The 11,979-nt window shown below is 39.1% G+C and overlaps 1 protein-coding gene across 1 annotated transcript in view; it reads right to left on the bottom strand.

The window, feature by feature from the left end:
* FANCL (FA complementation group L) overlaps positions 1 to 11,235 on the bottom strand; it is a gene marked incomplete in the record, with an annotated part of 1,961,518 nt that extends 1,950,283 nt beyond the window's left edge. Inside the window, 1 exon segment of the mRNA XM_044054938.1 lies at positions 11,014 to 11,235. Within this exon segment, the coding sequence (XP_043910873.1) occupies positions 11,014 to 11,106 (93 nt within the window).
* Positions 11,236 to 11,979: the final 744 nt, after the last annotated feature.

Below are 11,979 nucleotides of genomic sequence, written 5' to 3'. Positions count from 1 at the left end.
CCTGTCATTTTAGTCAGCTCAGCTGGAGGTGACTAACAACTTGGGCATGTAGATGAGGTCCCCCAGAAGCTTTGCAAGCTAGCAGGCTAGTTACATCTTATGCATGATATAAACCACATAGCTTAGGCTGCTGCATTAGTGATCAATATGATGAACATCTAAAAAGGTATTGCTGCATAGGAAGATATTGGTGTGGTTGTGAGGTGTACAATAGGTATACCTGACAAAAGGCGTATGTAATAAGCATGAGAGGAAAGGTGAATTAAAGGTAAACAAAGATATGTGAAAAGGTCTGAAAGTATTAAGAGAGAGAGGGTAAGAGCTGCCAGCATAATTGTCAGAAAAATATGTATTAATGTATGTGTTTAGTGCTCATTAGAAGCTAAAAGCACCAACACATTTCATTCTATTTTATGTACAGCTTAGTTTTGTATGAAACTACAAGATGCTCTCTGACCTAGTATTTGCTAGCACAGCAAAATTCATGTTTATGCCTTTTTAATTTACTGAGAAGCAGGTGATTATCTGCTAGGTCAGGAAAATAATGAATAGAACAATACTGTTTTCTATAATGTTATTGAACTTGAACAATCAGCTCTGTTTGTGTTATGAGAACATGCACAGCTGCAGAAAAAGATAGATACAGTTGAACAAAGGCTGCTTGAAGAAATGAACTATAATCTGTACTTGCTTTGTGCTCGAATTAGCCATAGTACCTTGAATGGTAACATCACATAGTGAGAAGTTGTATCTAACCGGTGGTCTCCAAGGCCACGTTGTTTTTCTTAGGAAGTTTTTTCATAAACTTGATAATGTCAGCAGAAAATCATGGACAAACAGCTGCTATGAAATAATATTGTAAGAACTTGTGATTTGTTATGTCAGCTTAGTAGGCAATGTCTTGTAAGAAATGTATAAGAATGGCTTCACTTCCTGATTTTAGTTAGACAAACTCTGTATTAGCACATTTTTGTCTCCTTGCTGCAAGATTAAAGTGCCTTAACCTGAACCTGCCATGTGTTGATCTTTTTGAAGTTGTTTTTTCCTTTGACAGATTGGTCCTTCGAACCAGAAACTCTCACTTCGCCTCAGTTCAGATGGGCCAGGTGGCATGAAACCGTATGGAGAAGAAACCACATCGGTTCTTCTGCTCTGAAAGACCTCCGACTGAATTGTCTTTCAAAAGAGGCCAGCCACTGTTCTGATCTGCAACTGGAGGATGAGTTAACGGTTTTACCTCGAACCAGACGATCAATCACGGAGGCTCAGGTAAGGTGAGATTTACCTTTTTCTGTTTTAGATCAGAGACTCGATGTGCATTGTCTGTCAGGAGATTTGTCTTGTACAAGTTAGGGGCAGGAAGATTGCAGTCTTGTCATAGATCAGGGAAACAGAATAGGTAAGGCAGTTATTCTAGACAGACTGTGAAAAAGAGAAATCGTGGTACCACGTAAAAATAAGAAGGGTTATGTAACATTTCAACAGTTAGAACAATATGGAAAATAGGTGCACAAAAAGATCCCAAGATCCGCCATTAACTGAAGATGCAAAATATACGCAATTAAAGCGTGCCGACAATGTTAGGTACTATACGAAATGGGTTAATAAATATGAATTTGATGGCAAATTAGAAAAATCCTCACTTAAACTTGTCAAACAGCTTAAAACCGACGCAAAAGGTCAGGTAAAAAAGCAACGTCAATTAGGCATTCCTCAGGCACACAGGTGGATTGAGGAAGCAAACCGTAGGGAACAAAAGAGTAATAATTCAAAAGCAATGTTTCTAGATAAAGAGGACAATAATTTGGTAATAGCATCAGCCCTTCCGCTTCCCTTACCAGAATATGAAGCGAGTGGACAAGTAGGTCCACCTCCGCTATACCCGGCTGTCCCTGCGAAGCCAAGACAGTTTGTCAGAGATCCCATCGAGACTAGGTCTCGAACACATAACTTAAGAGGGGATATTGAGTTATATCAAATGAACAAAAATTCACGAGCTATGAGTGAAGAAGAGATATGTCCGCTCATAGAAGTGCCAAATACTCAGGCAGGACAGGAAGGGCAGGACCCAACTCTCCTGGTATATAGAACATGGACACCGGAAGACATCCAGAAAGCCACAGAGGGAATTCCCCATCCAAAAGTTAATTTTAGAAAATTTTTACAAGATCTACAAGGCATGAGGTTAAGTTATAACTTAAACGGAGAGGAAGTAGAAAAAGTAGTTAGACAAATCGTAGGTCCAGATTGGCACATGATCAGTGGCAACTGGAATCCCTGTGACGCAGAACACAAGCCACTCCCACATAGCAACGCAGAACTGGATAACAGAGTAAAAGGTCTTAACAGACCGAATCTCTGAGAAATGGAAACCTAGGGCAGACTGGACTTGCATTAATCAATGCATCCAACAAGAAGGTGAAACTGTTGACAGACATTATGCTAGATTATTAGAGTGTTTTAATAACCATTGTGGAATGCAGATACCTGAAGACCAAACACATGATTCCCCATATGAGCAGCAGCTAAAGAATGCATTTTTAAAAGGCAGTATTTTGCCTATAAGCAGCTTTATTACAAAGCACATGGTAGACCATCGTACAAGTAGATTACAGTCACTACTTGAATATGCTAAACATGCCGAAAGGCATTTTAACAGTAAAAAGAAAAAGAAAACCCAAGTATTTTTTGTAGATGATGGAGCAGAAGTTTATGCAGTACAGTCCGGGAAAAAGGGCAAGAAAAATGCCCAGGGAAACAATCTGATAAGCGATCAGAGGAGTTTGAAGAGAGAAAGAAAAGGGGTGAATGTTTTAAGTGCGGAAAAAAAGGACACTTAGCAAGGGATTGCAAGCAAAACAAGAAGGTAGCCATGGAAGAGAAGGAGGGTGAGGACTGACTATATGATGGTCAAGAATCACTAGAAGGGAATAACCAAGAAAAGACAAATGCAAGTGTGATAGAGGGAGTAGAGGATGTGACAGAAGAAATAGAGGAAGTGCAGGAAATCGCAGATAGTGAAGAAAGTGAAATTTTAGACTTGCATTATTGAGCCTAGAGCTCTACTTAGTAGATACGAAACCGGAAGTTACACTTCTGGTAGAGGGGAGAGAAGTTAAATTTCTGTGTGACTCAGGGGCATCGCAGACCTTGATACATCCTTCTAAACTACCAGAAAATTTAGAATCACTAGATTACATATTAGTGAAAGCAGCTAATGGACAGCGGTATCGGGAGACACTCTCCCATAACATAGCAATAACTGACCCTGTTTCAGGGATGACCCAGAAAAGCAAAATTGATGTTTCTGCAAAATGCCCAGTAAACCTTTTGGGCAGAGATCTTATGCAGATATTTGACATAGCAGTAGTTCCAACTATGCAGGGTATGGAAGCACAGCGACAAATGGATACTTTTGGAGTGCGACCGGAGGGCGAAACATTTTATTGGTACAGCCAGGACTTGGTCACGACTGGTCCAGGGGCAGTCACCCAAGAGCTGATGAATGTAGCCATCAGTAAGTCCCCCTCCCTTGACATTGATAAACAGCATTTGTTGCACTGTACTCTGTATTATTGTAGCACACCAGGACCTGATAAGGAATATGAGCAAGAACTGTTTAGAAACCATGCAAACAGATTAGTATTCCGTAATCTGTACTGGGACACACAAGGGAACAGTGTAGTTAGCTGTTCATTACCTCAGGAATTCTTTGCACTTTATAAATCTAATTGATTACCACATGTTAGTTTGACTAAGGACAAGAATGTGAAATGGGCAGACCTAGGAGAAAAAGTCACAAAGTGGGAAAAACAGACTGAGTTAGAATTGTCAGAACAGGGAGTACAGAAGCAGAAGTTAAATTGGATAACACAGACACACCCAGCTGTACACTTGCAGTCTAGCAAGGACAGCTGATTAGCACTCTTACTAGAAGAGGAAGAGAATGCCTTACGAAGCATACCAGAAACTCTCTGGTCAACAGGGAAATCAGATGTAGGACTCATTCGTACAGCTGGACCAGTTACTATCACGCCAAAATCAGCATTTAGACCACAGAAGAGACAGTATCCCTTAAGGAAAGAAGCAGAAGTAGGAATCAAACCTATAATAGCAGCTTTACTTAAGGAAGGAGTACTGGTAGAATCTCCCGATTCGCCATGTAACACACCCTTATTTCCTGTCAGGAAAGCAAACGGAGAATGGCTTATGGTCCAAGATTTACAAGCTGTAAATGATGCAGTAATACCTAGAGCACCTACGGTGCCAGATCCACACACCCTATTGAAGGATTTGAAGCCTCAACAGAAGTATTTTTCTGTGGTAGATATTAGCAATGCGTTCGTTTCGATACCGATACACCCCGACAGCCAACATTGGTTTGCATTCACATTTCAGGGGAAAAGGTATACATACACGCGACTACCACAGGGATATTGTGAAAGTCCAACAATATTCTCACAAGAAATGGCAAGCAACTTGGCGGGATTTATCCCACCGAGAGGCAGTCAGATTTTACTTTATGTATACGATATCCTGCTGGCAGCCCCCACCCAGCAAGAATGCAGAGAAGATACCATAGCATTATTACATTTTTTAGCCACTCAAGGACAAAGTAAACAAGAACAAGTTGCAGCTTTGGAAAAAGCAGGTTAAATACCTGGGATATGCAATATCCAAAGAAGGTAGAACATTAGATGAAGATAGGAAAATAGCAATTTTACAAGCACCCAAACCAACTACCAAGAAGGAAATGAGGTCCTTCCTGGGTACGACTAATTTCTGTCCGAGTTGGATTCCAAACTATGCCTTGGAGTCTGCTCCACTGACCAACTTGATATACAAGAAGCCTATGGCAGCACAAGATTTATTACAATGGACACCAGAAGCAGAATCAGCTTTCTGCAAACTAAAACAAATCGATAGCATCCTCATTAGTTTTAGGATTACCAAACTATCATAAACACTTTTTCCAAACTGTAGATTGTAAGCAAGGTTATATGACATCCGTGTTAACAGCAACATGGGGACAAACAACGCCCCATAGCTTACTATTCATCATAGCTGGACCCAGTGGCGCGATCCCTGCCCCACTGTGTACAAGCAGTAGTCGCAGCTGCAATGGCAGTACAGGCTTCAGCCTCAGTAGTGTTGTTCCACCCCTCTCACATTGAGAATGGCCCATGCAGTCGCGATTATTTTACTGCAAGAAAAAGTAGCATATATTTCTCCTGCTAGACATCTTTCCTGTATGACTATACTGTTGAACCAACCTCATATGACAATTGAACGATGTACAACTTTGAATCCATCTACCTTGCTCCCAACCCCTGCGGACGGCACACCACACAGGTACCTGCAGGAAATTGAGCAAAAGAGACTGCCTAGAAAAGATCTAATGGATATCCCCTTGGATGATGCCGAGGTGACATATTATGTGGACGGCTCATGCAGAAGGGGTCCTACAGGGCAGAACCTAGTAGGGTACGCAGTAGTTCCTGATACTGAGATTTTAGAAGCAAAGTCTTTACCACACAACTTATCTGCACAAGCAGCAGAACTGATTGCCTTGACAAGGACATGTACCTTGGCAAAGGGTAAATGTGTAAACATTTTTACTGATAGCCAGTACGCTTTCTCTACTGTACATGCATTTGCGCAACAGTGGAAGAATAGAGGAATAACATCATCTACTGGCAAACCGATTAATCATGCGCAGTTTATTTTAGATTTGTTAGAATCTATTCAGTTACCTCAGAAAGTAGCTATTTGTAAATGCGTAGCTCATACCAAGCAACAGGATAGGATTTCAAAAGGTAATACGAGAGCTGATACAGCTGCAAATCAGTCAGCTTCAGAAATATTTCTTTTGAGCAAGGAATTACAACCTTCTGAGATTTTAGATTTAGAAATGTTGAAAACAATGCAGACACTTATTACAAAAGTAGAAAAACAGAAATGGATAAAACGAGGAGCAATTATCAAGAAAGGGCTGTACATCTCCAAAGAAGGAAAACCGATTTTGCCGTCTAATTTGTTTAGATATGCAGCTTTGTTGAGCCATGGGCAGTGCCATGTCTCAACAGGGGGGATGGTACAGTTAGTGAATAGAGTCTTCACAGCATATGGATTTATAAACTACACTAAAAATTTTTGTGCGGCAGGTTATGTTTGTAATAAACATCACGCACAAGGGGCGTTGAAGCCTAAGCAAGGGAGTTTCCCTGCACCACCGTACCCGTTCCATACTATCTGTATGGATTTCATAGAACTGAACAAATGCGAAAATAAGAAGTACTGTCTTATTATTATAGATATGTTTTCCAAATGGGTGGAAGCTTTTCCGACCAAAAATCCAGACGCAGCTACTGTTGCAAAAGTCCTTGTTAAGAGAAATTATTCCTAGATTTGGCATACCGGAAAATATCTACAGTGACAATGGCACACACTTTGCAAATCAAACTATACAACAGTTGAGCCAATATTTCGGAATTTCCTTGAAAAACCATTGTGCATATCATCCACAATCTGCAGGACTAGTAGAGAGGCATAATGGGGTTTTAAAAAGTAAACTTAGGAAGTTAATTAGGGAAACACAAAAAAATTGGGTGTACTGCCTGCCTCTGGCACTGTTGAGCACGAGAACTGTTCCAAATGCAAAGGGGTTAACTCATTTTGAAAAATTATTTGGGAGGGCATATTATATACCTCAGTGGAAACCTCACATGCCTGCAGACCACGAGGCCGACAGTTCACTCGCAGAATATATGAGACGACTTCTAAGTAATAAACAACTTTTGCAGTTAAATTCTGTTTCAGATAAAGAACAAACCAGACCATCGGAAGCAGCAGTAGTCCCAGGCACGTGGGTCTGGGTGAAAGTCATCAAGAAAAAGAATTGAACGTCACCGAAGTGGGAAGGGCCATACCAAGTGCTACTGTCAACACCTACTGCAGTCAAGATCGCAGAGCGAGCGTCCTGGATTCATCTGACGCACTGTAAACTGGTTAAAAACTTTGAACTAGACAAAAAACTTGTTACTGTTACACAAGAAAAAAATGACCAGATATGGAGCAAACAGAAATGCAGAACAACCTCAGAAGTATTGCATGATCATTCTGTTAACTATACTGATAACAATACTTTTTTTGCTGTGGCCTTTCCTTTTTCCAGCCACACGAGCTGAACTGAATAAACGTGATGCGTTACTCAGACTGGCATCCAAACTTTAACACTTACCAAGCGATCAAACATGTGCATGCTGAGACTTTTAATGTTTCAAATTGTTGGGTTTGTACAGCTATACCAACAGCATATGGGGGGTTATTAATGACTGCTGTCCCCTAGGGGTCAATGAGACCTGAGAAAATTTGATTTTTGATATTACGACTGTAAAATCACAAGACAAAATAGCATTGTACCTGCCTGTTACACAAAAGGGAATTGTGTGCTTTTACAAAAATGATACTGTTCAGGTGGGTTGGAGCAATTGTAATGTGACTGTTCCTTATAAATGTTATACCAAAGCTAATAATGCAGGTTCTATTTGTGATACAAACTATGACTCATTTCTTGAATCAATGCACAAAACAGTTAATGAAGTACAACATAATCCTGTTCTTTTTAAGCAACTATCATTGACAGAAAAATGTTTCATGCAGGGCAAGTATATATTAATACTAAAGTAGAGGATTGTTATTTTGTGTGTGGGAAAAAAAGCATACAAATGGTCACCTGAGAATTGGTCCGGCAGTTGTTTTTTGGGTTACCTGGTTCCGGCCATACGACACACTGCAGTTTTGCCTCGAGGAAGAATTCAAAATGTCAGAGAGGTCACCAAGAAACCTGGAAATCCAATCAAGAAACCTGAGAATCCAGTGGGCCGAATCGAAGCAGGCTGGAGAAACCATAACTCCGTAAAAAGCAAAGATAAACGGACACACATGGACTTCAGTGACACTATTATATCGTGGGCAGGTATAGCTCCTGCATATGGTGCAGTAAAATCGATTTGGGAGCTGAGAAAACTGTCCAAAACTTCTCGAAGTAATGAGCAATGCAACTTTTTCTGCTCTTGAATTAGTAACTGATGAACTGAATGCTATGAGAACTGTGGTGCTTCAAAACCGCATGGCTCTCAACTTCACCCTAGCGGCGAAAGGCGGTACTTGTGCTTTAATAAAAGAGGAGTGCTGTTTGTATATTCCTGACAACCAGCATGAGATAGACGACCACCTTGAGGTAATTCAGCAAGTGTCGGCCACGACCAAACCCACTGACGGATTTTTTCCAGAATTTGTTTGGGGGGTGGGGTATCATCCTAATGAACATCCTGACTGCTATTTGTGTGGGATTACTCCTATTAGGAGTGTGTGTTTGTTGTGGTATTCCCTGCATGAAAAGATTAATTAAAAATTTTATAGACATGTCAGTTTCTGAGACTTTGTATCAATGTACCGAATTTGAAGAACTGTTGAAAAATGAAACACTTTCATAAGCTTAAACTGAATGACTCTCTTAACTGCAAATCCTGAACGGAAGAGGTTAGGAGAAGAAGCAAACTGTTTATGCTTTTGAAAATAGAATAAAAAGTATTAATAGGGGGGAAATGTCAGAAAAATATGTGTTTAGTGCTTATTAGAAGCTAAAAGGGTTAACATATTTCATTCTATTTTATGTACAGCTTAGTTTTGTATGAAACTACGAGATGCTTTCTGAAACTGCAAGATGCTCTCTGACCTAGTATTTGCTAGCACAGCAAAATTCATGTTTATGCCTTTTGGAAATTTACTGAGAAGCAGGTGATTATCTGCTAGGTCAGGAAAATAATGAATAGAACAATACTGTTTTCTATAACATTATTGAACTTGAACAATCAGCTCTGTTAAGTGTTATGAGAACATACACAGCTGCAGAAAAAGATAGATACAGTTGAACAAAGACTGCTTGAAGAAATGAACTATAATCTGTACTTGCTTTGTGCTCGAATTAGCCACAGTACCTTGAATGGTAACATCACATAGTGAGAAGATGTATCTAACCCGGTGGTCTCCAAGGCCACATTGTTTTTCTTAGGAAGTTTTTTCATAAACTTGATAATGTCAGCAGAAAATCATGGACAAACAGCTGCTATGAAATAATATTGTAAGAACTTGTGATTTGTTATGTCAGCTTAGTAGGCAATGTCTTGTAAGAAATGTATAAGAATGGCTTCACTTCCTGATTTTAGTTCGACAAACTCTGTATTAGCAAGTTTTTGTCTCCTTGCTGCAAGATTAAAGTGCCTTAACCTGAACCTGCCATGTGTTGATCTTTCTGAAGTTTTTTCCTTTGACAATAATCTTTTTTCTTATTTTGGCTAAATACTTGGGATACTGTTTGGGAATACTTGTAATGAATTTGGGAGTTGGCAGCAAAGGTGTTACCTTTGAGGTCACTGTTAACATTACAGTTTTACTGTCAACCTTCTAGTGCACAAATCAAACAACAACATAAACAACTGTCAGATTCTCTACTGACCTAAGACTCCACAAACACTATGCTCTGTGTCTGTCTGTTTTGTATAAGCATGAAGTCTGCTTCCAGGACTTTTTTTCAATCATATACTGAGTATAATACTACTAAATTGCAAATATTCTTGACAGTCTCTCACAGCAAAGCCCTTAATAAAATCACAATGGTTACACTTCAAACTACTGCTAAAAATCAAAATCGTCAATTTAAATTTTATACTTTTTTTTTAAATGGTAAACTGCTCCACTGTCATCCATAAGCAATGCAGACACGGTGCATCATTAAATGGTCAAACAGTAACAAAAACACTTCAAAAATACAAAAGAAAGAAAGAAAATAATAAAAAGATAATACCATTTATTATGCATTATGGAGTCTTAAAATGTCAAATATCAAGAAAATTGAGCTATACGTTTATTTTTAAGCTAGTTGTCAAGCGATAAAATAAAGATGCTGTGTTACTGTTCCATTACAGACTTTTCTGAGTATTAAAAATCCATCCGTTTCTAGCTTTGCCTTGTGCCTACTGTTTCAAAAGAAGCTCTGGCTCCCCAAAAACAATAATGGGATGAAAGAAAAAAAATCTCAAAATGTTCACAATCCTGATAAAGACTCTCCTCCCTTATTTCCCCAAGTCTAGTACATGCCTTCATTTAATCACCAGTGGACTGCTTCATACACTAGTTCCGATTTTTGGACAGCAATTCGGACAAGTCAGGAAAGGGTCCACACACTTATCAGGTTAAGCAAATCCCTCCATCCGAGACACCTATATATACACACAGGCAACAGCCACAATTAGTCAAAAGCTTACGAGCAGCCAGTGGCCTCATTCAATGGCCAAGTCAACGGCCTAAAAAGGACAAGATAAATAATTGCTGGTCTTCAGAGAAGAGTTAAAAAAGAGGAAAGAACCAACAAGAAAATGAGGAGAAACAATCCTGGAAAAGCAAACACCAGAATTCCTAAGCAATCAGCTCTTTGGCTTGAATGATGTCATTAACGCTGTCAAAGCCCAAGAAGACACGACTAAAACGATTAGGCAAAAATCTATGCAGAGCAATGCCAAACATAATGCTTTTATTACACAACGAAACAAAAAATGATTTTATTTTTATCCCTTTGGACCATACTACTATCCTGCGTAAAGCGGGACAGGTAGTAACCCTATTGCAGACTTTATAGCCTTTACAAATTGCATGATATTACAAAACCTGTTACTGCATCAAGTTTGGATGAGCAGTAATTAAACTATATCAACGATTTTGAACTTCTGGGAAATAACATATAAGTAAGACGTGAAAAATCCGGTTTTATGTAACTCATACTTCAGTCAGTTAAGTAACAGAACTGTGTACAACATTACTGCCCAGAATTTGCAATCTGTATGCTGCTAACTAGCAGTGACAATGACAGAGAAGAATGCAGTGTGCAATTTATACTTACTATGTTTATATCCCGCTACTACGGAGCAACATGAAAATAAAACCATTACCCACCTGGACTGTAATAAAACCATCATATACAGTCCTTTCCCTGTTTTGAGGTAAAAGCAGCGGGCACTGACGAAACATCGACAGCTCATCCGCCATGCTATTACTTATAAATGTTAGAAGACTTCTAAACAACACTGACTTTTCATTTCTTTTCAAGTTTTTCACTTTAAGCACCAATCATTAACACGCCCCATTACCCCAGAGTCTGTAGAAAGGCACGTTTCCTTTCACGTGGGCTTAAGTCCCTACCTCTTAGTTAGCATACGTTTGAGCAGTTCTTTACGTCAACTCCAGGCGCGAAACTATGAAGTCAGGGTTTATTTCATTACAGTAAATTTGTTTTTCGATGTGTTGCTTTTATGTATATTTTTCAAGTGTACCTTATTATAAGTAACGTTCCTTCATTTTTAGGTTTAAAAAATCCACGCTTTTTGGTCTGCCTCACAGGTGCCTCTCAACTGTCCCTGATTTTGACTCATATTTGAGGTTTGTTTGACACTCTTAATCCCTACTAAAACGGGTAACTTGAAAAGGAAGTGAATTACACCTAATAAATAGTGAAAATAATTAAGAGTTATAGACTTCTGTTACTTCAGAAAATGTATTTTAATGCCATTCTCTTACACTGTCAAGGTCTCAAGTTAACAGTACTAATATATTAAAAGTAACCCTGACATACCTCTCAAATGAAATTTACCTTAAGAGTAACATTCCTGATTTTGAAATGCCCATGTTCCACATTGAAAGGGTCCCTCACACATTCAGTGTTAAGAATATTTTAACCGATTGATATCCATTGTAAATAACAGTGAAGCACATTAATTCATCAAAAGAATACTTAGTAAGTATAAAGTAACATATTTAAAGAATGGGCAACCTGCAGATAGCACCCTGATTGTAAAAAGTCCAGTTGTGTAAAATCTTACCATAACAGTAAATGTCCTTTGCCTCACTGTTGCAGTATTCTTT

This window comes from Protopterus annectens, chromosome 1.part2 (genome assembly GCF_019279795.1).
Source record: "Protopterus annectens isolate FY-2018-M chromosome 1.part2, PAN1.0, whole genome shotgun sequence".
In the NCBI taxonomy this organism is placed as follows: Eukaryota; Metazoa; Chordata; order Ceratodontiformes; family Protopteridae; genus Protopterus; species Protopterus annectens.
Note: the sequence above shows the minus strand (reverse complement) of the source record. Positions and strands in the feature narration are given on the sequence as shown.